Consider the following 21,257-nt stretch of genomic DNA (forward strand, 5'->3'; position numbering starts at 1 on the left):
GTCGTTTTACACCCACACAAACAAGACCTTCTCAAGCGTCCCGGACACGTCAATAGTTCATTTTGGGGGTGAAGAAAATGCTAACATTTACAGATGAAAACTCTGCTCCCTAAAAGACCCTTGCTGAGATGGCTAGGGGGAGGCGGGGCGCGGGGAAGACGGGCGGCCGCCCAGGAGGCTGCGGCGCTCTCGGTGCACTTCCCGCCTGGAAGCTCCCCGCTGGGTGGCGGAGGAAGTGGGGCGAGGGCAGCGTGCAGAAATAGGGCGCCGGGCGCCCGAGCGCAGCCAGCCACCAGCCAGTCCTCGGCCTGGGGCCAGTTCCGCCGGCGGCCCGTGTGCTGTGGTGCGGTGAGCCCGCAGGGATCCTCGCTCCGGGAGGGCCTTGGTGAGTCACCCGCTGAGTGTCGCAATCGCCACCCAGAGGAACGCAGGCACAGGGTGAGGCGCGTTCCCGGCTGCGCTCGCGCGCCTCGCCCGCGTCGCGGTGTCCCTGCGCTCGTCCCTCGCTCCCGTCCTGCGGCCGGCGCTCCCAGGTCTGCGCGCGCTGCGGGGACTCCCGCGCGGTCCTGGGCCTCCAGCGGAGAAAGAGTTAACCGGCCGGGACGAGGAGGAGCCCGAAGAGGAAGGAAGGAAATTGCTGTCGTTCTGAAAGTTTTTTCCTTCCTCTGTTCTTTTCCCTGCAGAGGTGAGTGCCGGGAGGCGGCGGCGCTGACTCTCCGGAGCCTGGCTCCGCGCCTCTGCTCCCGGAGCTGCCGCCTGACTGGGGACAGGGACAACTGTCGCGCTCGAGCCTCCTCCGTAGACCCCTTCTGAGAAGGTGCCCCGAGCCATGGAGGGCGCAGAGCTGGCCGGGAAGATTCTTTCCACCTGGCTGACGCTGGTGCTCGGACTCATCCTCCTGCCTTCGGCCTTCGGCGTGTCTTTGGGCATCTCCGAGATCTACATGAAGATCCTGGTGAAAACCTTAGAGGTGAGTACCTGGAGGGATAGGGCGCCCCCGCACCTCGGAGGGCTTCAGGGAGAACCAGGGGTAGTGGGGGCCGAGGATAGAGTTGTGAGAGCCGAGTTGACTCGAGGGGACCAGTTGGGAAGGTCAGCGGTCCGCAGGGGTGTGCTCTCCTCCGCAGTAGCGCGAAGACACCGTCCCAGCTTCTCCCGTAGAGCTGGAGGGATCCCAGCTGAGACCACTGGGCCACGCTTTTGTTCCTCTCATTGAAGACAGAACCACCCCAACTCCTGTTCTGTTACTATTATTATTATTTTTACCGATTACAATAACAGTGCGACCACTTTTTATATCCGTTTCCTTATATCCATGATGCAGTGCAGACATCACTTGACCTTCTTTAGTCTTATCAGCCCTGAGTTTCAGAGGTCCTTTCCTGTCCTAAGTCATCCTGTCCAGAAAGGCATCATGTTCTAGTTTATGCACAAGATAAGAAGGCTATTGCTGGATGATAGAAAGAAATCTGGTTATATTTAACGGAGTCATGGAGATTTTATCTAATCCATGGCACTTCAGATGTCGTTGAAAATGTATATTCTTTGACCTCAGCTCTCCCTACACTCTTCTTTCCAAATTCTGCGAAGAACAGTGTTAGATGGAAGTGAGTCTGGTGGGAGCAACTGCAGCTTCCCCTTAGACAGGGCTTGATGAAATTACAGAGGGCTTTCCCGCTTACTCTCTCCTCAGATGCTCCCCAAAGCCTTGGAAGGTAGGGAGGGCAAGTGTATCCCCCTTTTACGGGTAAGGAAACTGAGACTCAGAGAGGTTCAGTGGTTTGCTTGAATTAAGTGGTGGAGACAGAAGTCTTAACTGAGGAGAGGGCCTGTGCCTAGTGGTTAGGACTACAGACTCTGGGTACAGATTTGCTTAGATTTGATACCAAAATCCCAGCTCTGCTTCTCAATATGTGACTTTAGGGAAGTCACCTACTTCTTGTGCCTCATTTTCCTCATCTATAAAATAGAAATAACAATAACAGCTATTTCCGTAGGGTCGTTTAAGTGAGTTAAAAACATGTCAAGCATCTTAGAAGGGTGCCTATACATGTTAGGTATGACGTTAAGTGTTTGCTGCTATTAAAAGAATAATATTATTATTTAGATTCTAGCATCCTGTTTCTCTAACTTCTACAGTAACTTGTAATATGGGTTCTCATTTTTCTGCCCTTATTTTCTGTCTGCCCCCAGGACTTGGCTTTATCAGTTCTTCTCCCACAGCTAGTAGGGTGGCTCTCAGATATACACCTCTAACTGGCCAATCTCCCACCTACTCATCTCCTGCAAATCTCTTCTACCTGCTAATCTCTGGTTTACCAGATTTTTGTTGCACTTTCTCTTGGTGGCTATTTTTCTGTCTAGTCTTTGAAGTTATATTTGATTCTTCATCCTCAGCCCTCATATTTTAAGAGTTCTGTTGTTTCTACTTGGGAGATATTTCACAGTTTTGAACCTCTCTTATTGACTTCACACTCTGAACTTGGTCACACTATGCTGTGAATTTCTTAGCTGCTTCTTACTGTTAGCTCTTTTTCAGAATACTCTTCCCGTAGCTTGGGGGAATTCTGAAATGATTCAGCTGTTCTCCCATACAGCAATGTCTTTTGGAATTTATACCCCAAGTGAGAATGGAGTGAAGGTAGATCGCACCCACTGGCTCCCAGATGCTGACTCCCGTATTCTTGCTTTAGTAATTCAAGTTTCAGCTAAAGAGATGTAGAGAGAGGCCAGCTACTTGCTGTCAGCCTGGCAAGTACCTACTATGCTTTGTTGGGATATCTCCAGTCCAGGATCTGGTCCTCAGTTTGGCTGGGTCTCGTGTTTTAATTTTTGTCCATCTAGATTTGAAGAGGCTTTCAGAGATGCACTCCTTGTTAATTAGACTCTCAAAAATGCCAATTTTCTAATTGTAGTGGGAGATACACCATTTAGCTTGGAAACCAGGTAGACGGCAGCGTAAGGAACCAGCCTCTTTGCTAAGACTGTGTTGTTAGGTCAGAGAGCTGCTTGGCATATATGGAATTAGTATGGGGATTCATTTTGTGAGCCAACTCTAGGTGTGGTAGCTGCCTGGAGCGCCTGTGTTTGGGAGCAGTTGGGCTCATCAGGAAGGAGCTGTGATCCCACAGTGATACCTGCTTTAGGCACAGGAGAGCAAAATGGCAATCCAGGGCTTTTCATCTTTCAACTAGAAGAACGTTAGATGTTGGAAGAGCGTTAGATGTTTCAAAGACATTTCTCTGGGGGAGGGGGTTGTTAGGAGTACTGTGGATTGTTTTTTCCTATTGTAGGTATAATTCTCTTAAAAATTGTGCTGATTGTTTAGTGTTAGAACATTTTTTTTTTTTTGTGAGGAGATCAGCCCTGTGCTAGCATCTGTCAATCCTCCTCTTTTCTTTCTTTCTTTTTTTTTTTTTTGCTGAGGAGGACTGGCCCTGGCCTAACATCCATGCCCATCTTCCTCCACTTTGCATGGGATGCCGCCACAGCATGGCTTGCCAGCCAGTGCGTTGGTGCGCGCCCAGGATCCGAACCGGCGAACCCCTGGCCGCCACAGCGGAGTGTGCGCACCTAACCGCTTGCGCCACCAGGCCGGCCCCGGAACATCTTTAGTTCTAAATGAATACCCTATCTTTTTGTAGATTCCATTCAAGGCCTAGCCCTTCTGTTACTTGTTATTCCTTATACATTCTCAACTGATTTGGTTGTTTCTTTCTTTCTTCTGCATTCCAGTCCCAAGAATGTTCTTTGGGCTCTTTGATTGGAATTGGATATTTCTCAGGTCTCCTTGGTTACAATTTACATACTATTTTTTTGTTTGTTTGTTTGTTTTTATTTTTTTTTTGTGAGGAAGATCAGCCCTGAGCTAACATCCATGCCAATCCTCCTCTTTTCCTTTTGCTGAGGAAGACTGGGCCTGGGCTAACATCCGTGCCCATCTTCCTCCACTTTATGTGGGATGCTGCTACAGCATGGCCTGACAAGCAGTGCGTCGGTGCTCGCCCAGGATCTGAACCCGGGCCGCCAGCAGCAGAGTGTGTGCACTTAACCCTACGCCATGGGGCTGGCCCCCAGTTTACATACCATTTTATTTTATTTTTATTTTTTATTTTTATTTGTTTTTTTAAATATTTTTATTGCGGTAACATTGGTTTATAACATTGCATAAATTTCAATGTACATCATTATACTTCTATTTCTGCATAGATTACATCGTGTTCTCATGTTCACCACCCAAATACTAATTACAATCCATCACCACACACATGTGCCTAATCATCCCTTTCGCCCTCCTCCCTCCCACCTTGCCCTCTGGTAACCACCAATCCAATCTCTGTCTCTATGTGTTTGTTTGTTGTTGTTTTTACATACCATTTTAAAAGGTCACTTAGGGGCCTGCCTGGTGGCGTAGTGGTTAAGTTCTCATGCTCTGCTTTGGTTGCCCGGAGTTTGTGGGTTCGGATCCTGGGCACGGACCTACACATCACTCATCAAGCCATGTTGTGGTAGTGTCCCACATATAAAATAGAGGAAGATTGGTAGAGATGTTAGCTCAGGGCTAATCTTCCTCAAGTGAAAAAAGAGGAAGGTTGGCAACAGATGTTAGCTCAGGGCCACTCTTCCTCACCAGAAAAAAAAAAGGTCATTTAGTTTTGTACATTATGTGATTAGTTTGATAAGTTTTGTTGACAATGGGTGGCTTTTTCATAACCAAAAACTCAAATTCTGGAGGTTGAAATGTGTGTGGGGTACCTTCTGAATAGCTGACTGTGGTAATTGCAGATTGTCAAGTAACTCACTCAGCTCTATGCTCGTCTTTTACTCCTGCTTAGCTCACCAGTTCAGGTAATAGTTATTTATTGAGCACCTACTGCATGCCACCCTCTGCATTGCTGAATATCTCTAGATGTGTTCATAAGTCTGTGATATGGTAAGCTACTTGAGAACAAGGCTTGAATTCTTAGCTTACAGTAAGTTTAGTGAGTCTCTAAACCAGTGATTTTCAGGGGTATATAATAATTTCTTAGGAGTATATATGTCAACATTATAACTATATAGTGGGGAAAATTGTTTTAGAAATACAAACTATGAAAAGTAAAACTACTGGCTGAGGGGATGTGTAGAGGGTAGTCCATCTAGATGGTAGGGTGTATGTATCTGAATCTCTGGGAGGGTGTGTGTGAAGTTTTTATGTTTATCAAACAGGAGCATGGATTAGAGATTGAAATATGAACTTAAGGTTAATGATGGGGATAAGGGTGGTGAAGGATTGCTATTTGTTGGCCTAAGGTTCATGATTAGAGGGAAATCAAGAGTGGGAAGAGAATGTAGGATTGATGGTGAAGAAGGTAGGGGAATGCTGTGTAAGTGATCTTATCTAGCCAGATAATACAGGTAATGGACAGATAATAAATGTCAGTGGACTAAGTTTGCCCTAAACTTTTTTTTTTTGCTTAGGAAGATTCTCCCTGAGCTAACATCTATTGCAAGTCTTCCTCTTTTTTGCTGAGGAAGATTCACCCTGAGCCAACATTTGTTGCTAATCTTCCTCTATTTTGTTTGTGGGTCGCCACCACATCATGGCCACAAGTGGTGTAGGTCCGTGCCTGGGAACCAAACTGGGGCCATTGAAGTGGAGTGTGCCAAACTTAACCACTAGGCCATCAGGGTTGGCCACCCCCCCGCCCCCAACTTTTGAGGAGAAGCTGGAAGCATGCACAGCTTCCTCCAAATTTCTGCTTATGTAACTTTGGGCAGGTCACTTAACATCTCAGCCTTAGTTTCTACGTGTGTGTATAGGAATATGCCCCATAGAGTTATTGTGCAGATTAAATGAGGAGAAGTAAATGAAAGCACTGGATACATAATAGGTGCTCGGGTCTTAGTGGAGTTTGAATTGGAACAATTTTGGTCTTGTTTTTTGTTTTTCTTCTCCTATGTGGCTAAGATTTAACCTACCTTCAGATCTTTGCTGTCAGCACCCATACTCAGAGCAGACTACTCCTGCCTTTTATTTTTATTATTATTCTTTCCTTTTACCCTCTCCTCCATCCACCAGTTAGTTTTCCATCTTTTTTAAAGATTTTATTTATTTATTTTTTCCCCCCAAAGCCCCAGTAGATAGTTGTGTGTCATAGCTGCACATCCTTCTAGTTGCTGTATGTGGGACGCGGCCTCAGCATGACCGGAGAAGCAGCGCGCCGGTGGGAGCCCGGGATCCGAACCCGGGTCGCCAGCAGTGGAGCGCGCTCACTTAACCACTAAGCCACGGGGCCGGCCCTTTCCATCTTTTTTAAAAGGCACGTCAATAATTCACAGGTGGTTGTAACACCTCTGTTATTATAATACTTACGTATTATCCTTAGTGTTGGAAATACAGAAAGTATGACGGAAAGTAATAATAAAGAAAAGCTACCAAAGCAATGTACTTTTCTTTTAACTTAATTCCACAACATCTCTGAGATAGGGTCTATTATTATTCTCATTGATAGATTGGGGAATGAAGGTTCAGAGAGGTAATTATCTGGGCAGGGGCATAGAGCTGTCAGTGGTAGAAGCAGAATTTTAGTTTGAATCTAGAGCCTGAGTTCTTGCTCCACCAAGATGACAGCCTCTGCCAAGAAACTTTTATTTTGCTACAGATGTTGGCCAGCTATTATTTGAGTAAGCCTAATATTTTGAATTTATATATAATTTTGTGCATTTTTCCTCATTTCATTCCCTCTCCTTAGTCAATTCTTAAATGTGTTTTTAGTGTAAAAACTGAAGAGTGAATAGTCTAGGTGACAGTGTCACATTTTTGCAAGCTTTTGGCCTAAACTTGAAAAATCAGATTTAACCCTTTCTTTTTGATGACTTGTAGACAGCTACTTTTTTCCATCCAAGAGGATTTTGAAATTAAGTGGAGTGAGAACCTGATTGAAAGTGTCTTTCAACTTTCCTTGGTAGGGAGAGTGAGATGGGGAGTAGAACAGGGATTGTTAGAAGACACTATTGTGCTTCAGGGCCATCTTGCAGACACAGCTGTATCTTTCGTGGTGCCTTGAGGCGGATGTATTCTGAGATGCCTCTGGAAGAGATTAAGAACCTCGAAAGTGGTATTTTACCTTTGTATTTGGGCCTACCTGATCAGCTAGAGAAGCTGGCATGGTAAAAAAGAAATAGCTGTTTATTGGGAGATGCACTGATGGTCCAGAAAAAATTGATCATTTTGGTACCTAAAGTGTGGGGTGTGGGGCAGGAGGAAGAAGCCAACATTTTTCTACTTTGTGGCCTACTGCCACATTGGATAGATTATCTCCTTTAATTTTTACAACAACCCTTTATACTTTCTCTGGTTTAGAGATGATGAAACTGAGGCCCCAAGAGGTTCAGGTCTTCTGTCTGAGATGATTACAGCAGGGAAGTGGCAGAAGTGTAGTTCGTGTGTATAGCTGGCTGCAAAGCATGGGCACTTTTTCGCTTTCACTGGAGAGTAAGCCTGAAGAAGAAAATGGTTTTCCAGTACAGCTTCCCTTTGGCATTAAATGACTTCTCCTCCAACCTTAGAATGTTCTAGTCTTGAACACTGTAACTGCATTTCGTAGGACAGACCTTTGGAGTCATCATTTCAGGAGAGGTTATGCATTCTGAGACTTGTCTGGTCACGGAATATGGAGCTGTTTCTAGCACATCATGCTATTTGAGGAATGCTCCTGCATTAGTTTGCTCAAGCTGCCATAACAAAGTACCGCGACTGGGGGGCTTAAATAACAGAAATCTATTTTCATACAGTTCTGGAGGCTAGAATTCCAAGATCAAGGTGTTGGCAGGTTTGTTTTTTTTCTGAGGCCTCTCTCCTTGACTTGCAGATGGCTGCCTTCTTGCTGTGGCCTTTCCTTTGTGTGTGCACATCTCTGGTGTCTCTTTGGGTTTTTTTTTTTATTTGTTTTTGGTTTTTTGGTGGGGAAAATTGGCCATGAGCTAACATCCATTGCCAATCTTCCTCTTTTTGCTGAGGAAGATTTGCCCTGAGCTAACATCCGTGCCCATCTTCCTCTATTTTATATGTGGGACGCTGCCACAGCATGGCTTGATGAGTGGTGTCTAGGTCCACGCCTGGGATCCAAACCTGTGAACCCCGGGCTGCCAAAGCAGAATTTGCAGACTTAACCACTATGCCACCGGGCCGGCTCCCCTGGTGTCTCTTTGTGTGTCCAAATTTCTTATAAGAACACCAGGCTGATTGGATTAGGGCCCACCCTAAAGATCTCATTTTAACTTAGTCACCTTTTTAAGGGTCATATCTCCAAATACAATTACATTCTGATGTACTGGGGTTAGGGCTTCAACGTGATTTTTTGGGGGGACCCAGTTCAGCCCATAACAGCCATAAAATATCAATATTTTCCATAATATGAGCATGGAATAATTGTCCTGGTCTAAGGTAATTACTATTTATATAAAATATAAAATCACATGCCTGCAATAAAGAAACTGAGCTCCAAGGTTAACAATGATTGATTGTTTACAATATTTTATTTTCATCATATCTTCGGTCTACTTACAAATAAGTACCAAAGCTTTAAAGTGAAAAATTATGGAAATAAACCTTTCCCTCTATTGAGAAGAGATGGGAGGTGTAAGTCTAGAGCTGGAGAACTCCTTCACTAAATCAGCAAGGAAGAGAAAAGGACGCAAGCAGATTAAGACGAGTCTTATTATCATTTGTGACTTGCCACTTGAAGCCCAGAAGATTAGGCTGCTATTTATAGGGCATGCTCTACATGCAAATGGCATGTTTCCGCTTTTTCTCTTTGCGATGTTATACAGGAGTCCTGACGTAGTCAGATCATGCCTTACTCCTTAACTTTCATGTCTGGGTTTTAGGTTATTTATTCTCTAACAGTTATTTTTTTATTTATTTGAAATTCTTTTTTTACCTCTCTGTTTAATCCCTCCGAGTCTAGCAATAACTGAGGTTTTGGCCTTGATATATTTAATAAATTTTGTCTTTTTACCCCTCCAAGGGTGCTTAAGTTCTAATTATAATTATTACAATGCCTTATACCTCTTATTCATCCCCCTACCCAATCAGTCAATTTAGACGTTGTTAGCTTCTGGAATTGTAAGCATCTAAATAATATTTGAATTACTCCTTTTCTAAACTAGAAAAGTAGCCATTGAGATTTTCTGGAATGCTGTCAGCAAAGTTCACTTACCATTTTTGATGTTATGGTAGATAATTTTGGAAATACATAAAAAAGCATAAAGAAGAAAATAACAAATCACATCTTGGTATATTTCTTTACACTCCTATGTGCAGTCAAAACAAATGGGGGTTGATTTTTCCGCATAATCATAATATTTTCCGTCTGTATCTTCAAAGGTAAGTGACCAGGTGGGCATGTGATCTCTTGAGTTAGTGATTTCACTGATTCCTTTCCAGCTTTCCACGTCTTCCGCTGCCTCCTTCTGTAAGCTTCTCTCTGATGCAGGCAATTAGGCCTCTTTGAGTGTCTTACCCTCAAATGCCTGATTTGTTATGAAAATAATAGTGATTCTTTGGGCCTCGAGTTTAGGTTTCTATGTGTGTTAATCTTGTTTAATCCTTTTAGCAACCCTATGGGATAGAAACTGTTATCCTCATTTTACAGATGAGGAAACTGAGGCCTAGAGGGATTAAGTAACTTTAAACGCAGATAGTCTTGATGCCATAACCTGTGCCTGACATGTTTCACGACCTTTTCAAGGAGTAGTTTTTGGAGGGTACCAGATGTGTGTGAGTGGTTTAAATAGGGTCAACACAATCTTTTCCTCATTTTATTAGGGCATTATCAGTAACTAATATAAGAGATATAATATAAGTATGCCTGGGATTTGGCATACTGCTACATCAGACATTCACTGGGGTATTTCTTTAATTCAGGGAGTGCCAGGGCTTAATGTTTAATTTCACTTCCATATAAGCATAGTTTGGGTATTCTGTGTTGTGTCTGTGGAACAGTTTAAATTAACACTTCTCCTTTTTCAACAGTGGGCCACAATACGAATTGAAAAAGGAGTCCCAAAGGAGTCTGTTCTTAAAAACTCAGCTCCTGTTGGTAAGTCTTCCTTTTCATTATGATGGTTAAAATATCCAAATTGGGTAGATTTATATCTACCCAATGTGACCTTCAAATATGCAGAGAGTAGAGCATTCTGTGGGCCTTGGATTGTTCATAATTCTGTCCTATATGCAAAATAGTAGCTGCCTGAGTTTTGAATGAGGTTTGCTGTAAAGGAGGTAATATGTGCTGTTCCTCTGTGTGTTCTTACAGGGTATTTCTAAAGACATGCATTTAAAGGTGATTGACCATGGTTTTAAAGATGTAGTCAATGGTTAAAGAAAAGGGGGTCAACTGGATTACCTGGGAGTTAAACTTATTTTTGAGGTTTCATTAGCATTTTATTGTAATTTGTGGTTCTCAAATAATGTTCCTTAGAATACTTTTTCCTGCTAAAGGCTAATTGGTAATATATGAAATAAAAAATAGCTTCTGGGGCCAGCCCCGTGGCTTAGCGGCTAAGTGCTCGCCCTCTGCTGCTGGTGGCCCGGGTTCAGATCCTGGGCGTGCACCGACGCACCGCTTGTCATGCCATGCTGTGGCGGTGTCCCATATAAAGTGAAGGAAGATGGGCACAGATGTTAGCCCAGGGCCAATCTTCCTCAGCAAAAAGAGGAGGATTGGCATGGATGTTAGCTCAGCGTTGATCTCCTCAAAAAAAATAAAAAAAATAAAAATAAAAAAATAACTTCCCCATGAAACAAACTTGGGAGTCACCACATACTACACCTTCCTTTTGGAGAGTAATATTGCCTAGTAACAAAGGCTCAGAAAAGTCCTGTGTAAAGAACTTGTTTAAGTTTTGTTAGAAGTGAGTTAACAAATCAACGGAGCTAACCAGTCCCTGCTTCTATTTGTGTACTTTGTCTTTATCTCAATAAACCCTTTCACTTGGGGTAAAAATTTTAAGAATTAAGACACTGGGTTTATAGGGGAGTAGAATTTTATGGGAGTGATGACTATGAAATTAGGAAGAAATAAATCACTAGATTTAATGAAAAGACTAAGCCTTTATGTGTTTTTCAAAAATAGTTGTTGAAACAATTTTATGCCCATCTAATTTGAGATTAAATAAGATCAAAATGTTGAACACTTCACTAGAAGGAATTTATCTTCTGGGGGCTTGTCTAAGAGGAATTGTAGAAATTGTATACTGTATCACGTTTTGGCAATAGCATATTGGAGTGAAAATGTGTGTTTTTGTGTAACTGGATTATTATGTTCAAATGGTTGAAGCAACTGGTCGAGCTTCATGGTGTCTACTCAAACACCAAAGTGTTATCACTGATAACGTTTTTACAGATTGGATATTTCTGGCTATACTTGATCCTCTCCTCTTGTTATTGCCAGATTTCTCTCAGCTATAGCAGATCTACTAATTTTTTATTTTTCCAGGTACGTTTTTTAACGTGTGTCTTTATGATTTAAGGAGAGAACAAACTTAATTGCTGGTTTTCTGTTGTACTTGAGACTTTGGTCTGTCATTGATCTTGAGTGAGAGTCTACAGGGCCCTATGGATTGGGGTCATGGTGGTGCATGTGTTGGTCCAGAAATTTAAAAGGGCACAAGGTGTTTCAATTTGGTAGGTTAAGAGGATTAAAAAGTCACTAGGGGAGGGTGTTCAGGAGTCTTGGTGTAGTTTTTTTAGCCTGTATGGAAGTGAATATTTTCACTTCTTTGATCTTTTTTTTTTGTTGTGCATCGTCTTTTCTATTTTTGGTCTTTGTCTTCCATGGCACCTCCAGGAAATACTGGAAGTGAACAGGAGGAGAAAATATAAATCATAATGGTTTAGAGTAAGGCTGGTGCCTAAAATTTGTCATATTTCATTCGGAATGGCTACCCTTCCTTTTAGCCTGTGAAATTGGGAACTGACTATTGCAGTTTTGAACATTTGCTACCCGTATGGTTGACAGGGGATCCAAAGATGGTAAAGACGTGGGGAGACAGGCATCCGACACGCCACTGTGAAGAATGCTAAAATAGGTGCATAAGGAAAGGACAATGTGAGATCTAATTTAGGCTCTGATATTTGCTGCTTTCATCTCTGTTAATCTCACAGCTGTGCGTGGTATGCACCTCCACGCCCATCCTGACGTATGTTCCTCGGGTAGCCCTGTTCCAGGGTGTGTGCTGTTTGGAGTCAGCAGGGAGACAGTGTCTCAATCCTAGACAGACTGGCAGAGGGTGATGAAACACAGTGAGCACTTGTGTGCTGGGCTGGTGCAATCTTCTGCCTTCGGAGCATCATGTCTCTGTACTGCTGCCAATGATGTAGCACAAGACAGTGTTGAACTGGTCAGTGTTTAGGCAAGGGTCACAGGCAGGCCAAGGGACCCAGGAGAGTGGGTGTGATTTTGAGATGTCTGACTGATACAGTGCTGATGATAGGTTTGGGAAATGGAGAGGGAGAGATTAGCTAAACAGGGAAAAGAGTTACATTTATTTTCTGCACCAATAAATTCCTTCTGCTGTGCTTTTATTTAGTGAAACACGTTTTTTGAAACAGTTTTTAAGTCTCCCTCTCCACTTGATTATAAACCCCTCTTGATTATAATTCTTCTGTGCTTTTACTGAATAAGCCAACTGCAAGCTGAACCTAGGGAAATATTATCCTTGTGGTTAAATAGTTCTCTTCTGTCTTTAGCCATATTCTATTGTGTCTTCTACTAAAATGTCTAATTTATTGAGCTTCAGATATGACCATGAGTAAGATCTCTTTAAGAAGCTCTAGGTGTTAGCTCAGAGCCGGTCTTCCTCAGCAAAAAGAGGAGGATTAGCATGGATGTTAGCTCAGGGCTGATCTTCCTCACACACACAAAAAAGAAGCTCTAGGGGGCTGGCCCAGTGGCGTACTGGTTAAGTTCATGCGCTCCGCTTCTGCAGCCCAGAGTTGGCAGGTTCAGATCCCGGGCATGGACCTATGCACCACTCATCAAGCCATGCTGTGGCGGCATCCCACATACAAAATAGAGGAGGATGGGCACAGATGTTAGCTCAGGGCCTATCTTCCTCACCAAAAAAAAGAAGCTCTGTTACTGCACTTTACTCTTCTAGGTTTAAGGACTTTTCCTCATTGTATTAACAATGAGGAAGAAAAATCTTTTTCCCCTGCTTAAGTAACTGTGTTATACTGAACATTCAATTTCAATGGAGAGTATAGAGTTACCCTCTGCCCTAGTTTTTGTTTCCTGAGAGCTGATGTGCTGGAAAGCTAAAACAAGAAAGAAGAAGGGTGCTGCCTTCTTTGCTTCTTTGCGTCTGCTGTGCTTTCGCATCTCCAGCCACAGGACAAATGCATCTCCTTGGACCCTGGGATGTGGTCTGATTGAGAATTTAGCAACTTTTACTTTACTCTGTTGTGAATAGTGCAAGGGACCATTTGACTGTTAAGAACCACCAGCCTAACTCTTTGGGTACCTGACTGATTTCCAGCACTTACTGTGCTATCAGACTTGAATCAGTTAGTAATGTTGATTGTAATGATAATGAATGTAATTAATTGTCATTTTCATGACTCAAGATGAATTCCACTGTCATTGCTTTATGATACCGGGACATTTTGAATGATTACCAACCAACAGTCAACAGGCAGGATCAAAGGCCAAATATGCCCTTGCCTGAGGAGTGAGTCACAAACAATACAAATAAACAGAGGCTATGGCTCTGTCATTTTGGCAGCGTTCCCTGGAGTGTTTGCTGGACTGACTCAGCATTGTCGGCAGTGGGAAATTCCTGCGCCTCCTCAGGGCCTCCACATTGCTCTACTCCAGCAGCACCACAAAGAAAGATTTTGGGTCATGTGGCCTACTGTTAATTAAGCCCGTGTGCTAAATTTCCCTTCTGCCCCCTATCTCTTGCCCCTCAGCCCCTTGCCCCACCCAAACACACACAAAGGCCAAAATGCTGTGGTGAAGCTTCTGATGTTATACCTGTTCAGAGAGAATTCAGGCTGCCAAACATTTCTCTCTAATTTTACTTTTGAAATTCTGTCTGTGAGACTTGACTAACTATGTTGATACTTGTACAGCATTGGCTATATCAACATTAATCAAATCTCTTGAATTCACAGAAAATGTGGGATAATATTTTGTCACAGAAATTTGAGGGATATTGTTCTTCTATGCTCATTTTTGTGTTGGGCAGGCTGTTCTTGATAGTCTGTTTAAATCAGCTGCGTTGATTTAGTACTGTTGTCTTGGTGTAAACTCTTTACATACATATCGGTATCTGCTGTCCTCAAAGATATGGAGTATAAGGCATTTAATGGGGTTATCTTATGATAAATACTGGAACTTATCTAGCTACTTGCAGAGAGAAAGGTAATCCAGTTACAGGATATGGAAGGATTATAGGTTGAGATTTTCTCTATCACAGCCAAATGTCTACCTGCTTTTATTAGTCTACTCCTCTTGGTAAGTATTGTGCCTGAAGGTGATGATGATGATGATGACAGCAATTTTCAAACGTTCACAAAAGTAGAGAAATAATATAACGAGCCCCATATAGCCAGGTTCAACACTTGTCAAGATTTTGCCACACTTGATTCATCTATCACTCCTCATTTTTTGCTGAAGTATTTAAAACAGGTACAAGATTTTATGTCTTGTTAATTATATTTCAGTCGAAAAAGATTTCATATCTTTTCCTGCATTTTTTAAAAAGGACTTTTTAAAAATAACCGCAATACTATTATCCCTTTAATGATTTCTTAATGTTATTGACGCAAAACAACCAATAACTATTCTATAGATAAGAGAAATAAGGTCAGTTTACTTGAGAGAGTGAGGATTATAACCCGGAAAGGCCTTAGAAAGTGTTCCAGAGAAGCATGGTTTTCAGTACAGTTTTATATCTTTTTAGAACAAAGAACATACGTTAAACACACCCAGGATACACTTTCATCAAAATTTCAAAGAGGCACTCTGTTGCAAATTAGCAGGTCAACATGACCCTGATGTCAGGAGAGGGACTAATCGGGCCTTACCAATAGGGCATTTCCAATAGGGCTTAGGAGGGGAAGTATGCATTCTTATCTTAAGAGAGTGCATTCTTTGCTTTAATGGTTAAATGTATGTACAATGTATGTTTGATAGGCCATAAGTCAGGCTTTTTAGTTCAAGCCAAATCAGTTTTGAACCGGAATAGTTACCCCATATACCTCAATATGTGAGAATCTCTTGTCAATATCGTCTAATATACAGTCCATATTTAAATTTTCCTAATAGTTTCAAGATGTTTTTACAGTTGATTTGTTTGAATTGAGATTCAGTCATGGTCCGCAAATATGTTTATTTGTTTTTGGACACTGCTTTATTGGACATATGGAAGTTTTTGTGGGGGCTGGCGTACACATTTTTGTTCTTAGAACAAAAATTACTTCATCACAGGTGATTCTGAAAAAATTCACTAACATACTGTACGTGTTTATCGTCACATCTTAATATAGCCCTGTAGAAGGCAAAGGTTTGTTTCTTTTGCTTATTTGTTTGTTTGAAAACCGTAAGATGAGTCATCTGTATTTCTAAGTGCAACAGAATGAAAACTTTAGTTTAACCACTTTGGAGAGCATTTTGGCAATTTGTAGCAAAGTTGAAGACCTATTACACTATCATCCCACAATTTCACTTCTGCTAAAACATCGACCTACCCAGACTCTCAGCATGTGTGTGTTAGGAGACATGTTACAAGTAGTGAAAATGTAAAGACAACCTAGTCACCCTTTAGGAGGAAAATTAATATGTAAACTGGTTTATTTATACTATATAGCAGTCAAAATGAATCAACTGGATTTACATGGAGAGAACAAAGTAGACAAATCTCAAATGAGAGAAAAGAAAATGAATAGTTTGATAGTATTTATTTACTATTTAGTACCGTAAACAGATACTATAGATTTATGTAGATATATGTAGATAAGGACAAAATATATGTGGAAATGATGTATACTACAGGATAGTCGTATCTTCTTGGAGGGAGGAGAAGTGGGGAGGGTGGCTTTAACTGTGAGGAGAAGTGGGGAGGGTGGCTTTAACTGTATCTATAATTTTTTTCTTTAGAAAATATCTGAAGCAAATATGACAATGGGTATCTTTTTTCTTTGTTAAACTCATATTTTTTATTAAAATTATATTATATTTTAAACATAAAAATTTAAAAAACCCTACCAGGGGCCAGCCCAGTGGCATAGCAGTTAAGTTCGCACGCTCTGCTTCGGTGGCCCGAGGTTTGCAGGTTGGGACCCTGGGCGTGGACCCATGCACTGCTTGTCAAGCCATGCTGTGGCAGTGTCCCATGTAACGTAGAGGAAGATGGGTGTGGACGTTAGCCCAGGGCCAATCTTCCTCAGCAAAAAGAGGAGGATTGGCAATGGATGTTAGCTCAGGGCTAATCTTCCTCACAAAACCAAAAACAAAAAGCCCAACCAAATAAAATCAATAATCATTCAGCAAGAGTCTTTAGTTTGACAAATGGAACTAATTTTATATGAATAGAAAATAAGTAGCTGTCTCAGGAGTGTGGTTGATAGTTACGTGCTTCAAAACATGTCTCCGTTCAGCCTGGAATTTAAACTTAAACCTACGGAACAGAGGAGTCGTTAACTGAAATATATTATCTCTTAGAGCTGAGTTTCTCAACCTCAGTGCTACTGACATTTTGGGCTGCATAATTTTTTGTCATGGGGAGCAGTTCTATGCATTGTAAGACGTTTAGCAGTGTGCTTAGCCTCTACCCACTAGATGACAATAGCACATCCCTAATGTGACAACCAACGGTGTCTCCAGACATTGCTGAACGTCTTCTGTGGGGCAAAATCCTCCTCTCTTCTCTCCCATCCTTCCTTCCACTCCTTTGTGTACCACTGCTCTTATAGAATAATGCACTAATTGCATTATTGGTATCCACTATCATTAGCATAATTTATTTTAGTTTTCTAACAGTAGGCCCTTGGAGGAGCAGAACTTGATTTCTGTAGTTTTAGTTGGCTGGTTTGGGGAAGGTTGGAATGCAAGGTAAGGCATGTGAACAACAGGGTTAGCAGAGAACACTGAATGGTGAGAGAGGAGGCATGTTCCTTAAGGAAAGGTAGAGGCGAGAATGGAATCTTCCTTCAAACTTTGCCTCATAATTCAATGAAAATATAGTCTGTTTTGAAGGGACCCTTACTTTAGAGTAGATTAGAGACTTGCATATAACTATGAGCTCTAACCTCTGAAAGTAGTTGATTTAGCATTTAATTCTGGCCAACAATAAGTAAGCAGGATGGAGTGGTTCTAGCGGGGAAGGAGAAGGTAGAGGTCAGATCAGACGAATGGTCTTGACTGCATTGTGAAGTGATGGGTGGGAAGAGAGTAATTCAGGCCCTAAATCACAGAAAGGAAGGCTCTCATCCTAAGAAACCAGTTAGGATGATACTGAACCTCTTCATCTCAAGTTCGTGTGCCTGGTGCGCAGTAAGCTGATCACTGAGACATTGGTGATTGGAGATGGAGAAAGGTTTATTTGAATTGGCCAAAATGAGAGGGTGGGAGGATAGGTTCTCTCAAACCCACCTTAACAAGAGGAGAAACCAGGGGGTTTTTTAGAGCTAAGGGGCTTGGCAGAAGGAGTTTTTGGGTCACTTGGGATAAGCCCCTGGGCAATCTGACTTTTGGGTGTCAAGAGCAGCTGGGGGCTGGTTATCTGGTGATTCTTTTTTTCTGTAAAACAAGCTCATAAATCCTTGTGATCCTTGAGTCACCCCTCAGGTTAAACAAGAAAACAGCAAATGGACAAGACTAACTTCTTTTTATGGCAAGGTCAAAAGGTAATTTTATTGAATGTTTACAGTAACCCTGGTACCCCGCTTCGATGAAGTTCATAAAATATACTCTATATTATTTTTCAGATTATTTTTCTTTTCATATAGCAGTAACAAAGTGGATGCCATGCCCTGTGCCCTATCCCGATTTTCTGTGAAATTAGTTTCCTTTTTTTTAAACATAACTAATAAAAGCAGCTTCTAAACGTTTCCATCCCCAGCACTAACTAGCTGTTGAAGATCTTGTTGGTGCTTTAGCTCTCTTAGTCCCAAACCCCTCAGCAGTTTAGAAGAGGGTACCTGCATGTCAGAATTGTGGAGATTTGAACCTGGGTGAGAATGGAGACTCAAAGATTCTTTGAGAGTGAGTAGATAATAGGATCAGATGGTAGGATGGTCAACTCAAGAATACATCTCCTATCTATTTAGAAAAGTTCTCTTTAACATTGGGAGGAACAGACATCTCATCAGGCACCCATCAAATTCAAAAACCAGTTTGTTATTTTAGAAGTATTCCCAAAACCAACCTCCCCACCCACCACACCTCTTCTGGCCACTCTACCCCCTAGAGAAAACCCCAATCAAAACTCCAAAGCTTGTCTATTTTGTTTCTACCTTATAGACAAGAATCTACCAATAATAATAATAATAACCACCACCGTTTGTTGAACACTGACTCCACTGTGCAAAATTATTTACATAACTAAGATCTTATTAATTCTCATTTTACTGATGGGGAAACTACACGTGACGGTCAGGTAACTTGCTTCAGATCACATCGCTAGTCAGAGGCAGACTGAAAAGGAATCCCAATTTGTCTTTCTTACACAAAATACCTTGCCACTACTCCCTACCCTAAAGCATACCTTCCTTACCAGCTCCTCTGGTCAATGCCTTCTTTTTTTTTTAAATTGTTTTCATTTTTTATTATTAAAATTTTTTAAATTAATTAATTATTTTTTGTGAGGAAGATTAGCCCTGAGCTAACATCTGTTAACCAATCCTCCTCTTTTTTCTGAGGAAGACTGGCCCTGGGCTAACATCCATGCCCATCTTCCTCTACTTTATATGGGATGCCGCCACATCATGGCTTGACAAGCGATGCGTCGGTGCACACCGGGATCCGAACCTGGGCCGCCGGGCCGCCACAGTGGAGCGCGTGCACTTAACCACTACGCCTCCAGGCTGACCCCTAGTCAATGCCTTATGATTCTCCCCTTGAAGGTTGAGGTAACTCTTCCACAAATGGAAACTCCTCTGCTGAATGTTGGCTTTGTCACATACTAGGAAACCCATAACATTTCAATCTCAAATCATCAACAAAATTTTTAAAGAAATGTATCTATTAAGAATATTTAGCATTATAATCAAAGATACCATTCATAAATGCCAAACCATAAGGTTGACATTTTAATTGAATTGATTGCACATTTGATGATGAAGTTTTACGGAGGCTGTTGTGTTGTGGGATTTCTTTAATCAAATTAGTTCTGTCCAAGTCAACAAAGTTAATGTGGGCTGTCAGGCAAGATATGAGTCAACAGTATGTTGAATGGGATGTTAAAATGTTAGTTGTTAACAGTGAAACTCTGCCTATTATTCTAAATGTCTGTTGATTGCTCTGCAGTGTTGACTGACAACCGATTACAATGTCATACTTCCACCCCATTTATGCTTCAAATAGGTATAAACACATGGTTAATTCCATGATTAGTATTTATATCTGGGGTTAAAATATTCCCATTTTGTAATCAGCATGGATTATTTTGTAAGTTCTGGAGAACTACTGAGGTATATAATGATGAAAAAGGGAGTCACTTTCTCATCTGCCTTTCTCAAGAGAATAAAAGTACATCTCCAGTCCTTCTAGCTTAGTACTTTTGGTCTTGATAACTGAGAGACACTAAGAGAAAATTGCTCAAAATAAAAAGAGGGTAAGTTATTCTATTACAGGTATACAGACTATGTAGAAAATAGGAAAATAGAAGGTACCTTTATTTCAGTAAAGATTTTGATTCTATCGTAATGCCAAATAACAGGGTCAACAAATCCATTCTACCTGTTACCCCTCTCATGACCCTGGCAGACATCACTAGTTGATGACGTCTTTGTCACTGAACAGAGATGTGGCCTCAGAAGTCCTCCTTAACACAAACCTGCAGACCGCGTCTCACTACCAACTGATTTGGGGTTGGGCTTCCTGATGAAACCTTGTCACTATTCCTGATCTGAAGCATAGAAAGGGATTCTCACACTGTGTACCAGAATCACTAACTGAAAAGGAGGATTTTATTGTTTGAGGTTGTATTGATGACTTTGACAAATTGAAAGTGCAATATAGTTGATTGAATACTCTTAAATTAGTCAGAGTTTTAAACAACCTAGGTAACAGGAATAGAATTTAAAGTAATCTTGACGGTTTTGATGAATGAGCCGTCAGAGAGAGGGATGACATTCAAGATCATTTACCCAAGGAGGATGCTCTGAAATGGGATAGGAAAACCAGACTTGGTTACGTGGTAGGAAAAACTTGCCCAGAAGGTCAGAGGCAGAGTTTTAGACAACCAGGCAGTGGAAAACAAGGCAAAACACAGAACCTAAAATGCTGTAGTGCTTAACAGATCCAGCATGTTCAGCTACACGGTGATGAGCTGCTTTGAAACCCTAACCCTGGTCTCTGCCTTGGGTAACTTACTGAGTGTCTTCTGTGTGCCTAAGTTATATGTTGAACTATGTCCTCAAGCAACTCCTGGCCTAGTTAAGGAGACATCACCAAGTCATGCATGTATCTATGTGGCAATTGAGAACCAGGCAGTGTTGATGTTATTGAATTCCACAAACTTATAAATACAATTAATTTGAGGAAGAAAATTCAGAAGTGCCTCATGAAAGGAGGTGATTTTGGATGGGAGACATCAGAGAGGGTTTTTTGTGGGCGTGTTAGTGTTGAACGGGCCATGTGGAGGTGGATCGGGATTAACCCAGGTGACAGGGCTTTCTAAACTGGGGGGATGAGGGAATAGCTTAAATAGCAATGGGAGTGAGCTTAGTTTATAGAAGGGACAAAACATAGAAATAAGGTTGGCTAAGAGGGTAAGATTAGGTTATGAAAGGCTTCAAAAGCAAAGCAGTTTAGATGTGATATAAAAGCATAGATAAGCCCAGGTTTACTGTTTATATTAAGGGTGGTAAAGAGAAAATTCTGCAGCCCGTATGAAAGGTTGATATAGTGACAAATGAGATCTGTGAAGGTGGATTATTGAATTTAGAAAAAAAAAACAAGGGATGCTTCATATCACAGTTGATTATTAGAAGGAGGAAGCCATCCCACTTTCCTTCATATCCATAAAAGATGGAACAAAAAGAT

The 21,257-nt window shown here is 41.7% G+C and overlaps 1 protein-coding gene across 1 annotated transcript in view; it reads left to right on the forward strand.

Moving 5' to 3' along the window:
- Positions 1–547: 547 nt before the first annotated feature.
- The window catches only part of GPAT3 (glycerol-3-phosphate acyltransferase 3), a 65,502-nt gene continuing 44,792 nt past the window's right edge, over positions 548–21,257 (forward strand). Inside the window, exons 1-2 of the mRNA XM_004430907.3 lie at positions 548–970; positions 10,019–10,085. Of these exons, the coding sequence (XP_004430964.1) occupies positions 830–970; positions 10,019–10,085 (208 nt within the window). The 5' untranslated portion in view covers positions 548–829. The remainder of the gene's footprint in view (positions 971–10,018; positions 10,086–21,257) is intronic.

The sequence above is a fragment of the Ceratotherium simum genome, chromosome 8 (genome assembly GCF_057802395.1).
Source record: "Ceratotherium simum simum isolate JZ-2026a chromosome 8, ASM5780239v1, whole genome shotgun sequence".
Taxonomy (NCBI): domain Eukaryota; kingdom Metazoa; phylum Chordata; class Mammalia; order Perissodactyla; family Rhinocerotidae; genus Ceratotherium; species Ceratotherium simum.